Source organism: Corvus brachyrhynchos, unplaced genomic scaffold (genome assembly GCF_000691975.1).
Source record: "Corvus brachyrhynchos isolate BGI_N302 unplaced genomic scaffold, ASM69197v1 scaffold437, whole genome shotgun sequence".
Classification (NCBI taxonomy): domain Eukaryota; kingdom Metazoa; phylum Chordata; class Aves; order Passeriformes; family Corvidae; genus Corvus; species Corvus brachyrhynchos.
In genome coordinates, this window is record NW_008238962.1 from 224391 (window position 1) to 224957 (window position 567).

At 64.2% G+C, this 567-nt stretch overlaps 1 protein-coding gene across 7 annotated transcripts in view; it reads left to right on the plus strand.

Moving 5' to 3' along the window:
• Positions 1 to 109: 109 nt before the first annotated feature.
• Positions 110 to 567, plus strand: part of LOC108447739 (feather beta keratin-like) — a 69910-nt gene continuing 69452 nt past the window's right edge. For 4 of the 7 annotated variants that reach the window (XM_017738658.1, XM_017738656.1, XM_017738659.1 and 1 more), the window contains exons 1-2: positions 114 to 131; positions 325 to 567. In XM_017738658.1, the coding sequence (XP_017594147.1) occupies positions 335 to 567 (233 nt within the window). In that variant the 5' untranslated portion in view covers positions 114 to 131; positions 325 to 334. Of the gene's footprint in view, positions 132 to 324 lie in introns of all 7 variants that reach the window. The other 3 variants (XM_017738663.1, XM_017738661.1, XM_017738660.1) reach the window with 3 other exon arrangements.

Sequence of the window (567 nt, forward strand, 5' to 3'; positions counted from 1 at the left end):
GCAAAATGCCCCAAGGCCATGGGACAAGGCCGCCCCACCCCCTCCAGGACCAGCATGAAAGCCGGCCCAGCGCCTCTCTCCCTCACACCCTTCTCCTCAGGCCTTCTCCTCCTGCTCCTACGGACAACCAGGTGAGTCTCAAGTCCCTGATCCTCCTGATCCTGAACCCCTGGACCCTCCCTTCTAGCATGCTCAGCCCCAGCCTCAGCAGCCCTCATGCCTCCCCACAGCCCCACAACAGCCTCCACACTCCCTCACCCTCCTGCGTCACCGGCCCTCAGACCCCCACACCCCTACCCTGCCTCACTCCCCTCTCTCTTCCAGGGAACCTCCCATGGCCTGCTACAACCGCTGCCAACCCTGCGGACCCACCCCGCTGGCCAACAGCTGCAACGAGCCCTGTGCCCTGCAATGCCAGGACTCCCGTGTTGTCATCCAGCCTTCCCCTGTGCAGGTCACCCTGCCAGGACCCATCATGACCTCCTTCCCCCAGAACACCGCTGTCGGATCCACCTCCTCGGCTGCTGTTGGTAGTGAACTCAGTGCCCAGGGACAGCCCATCTCTGG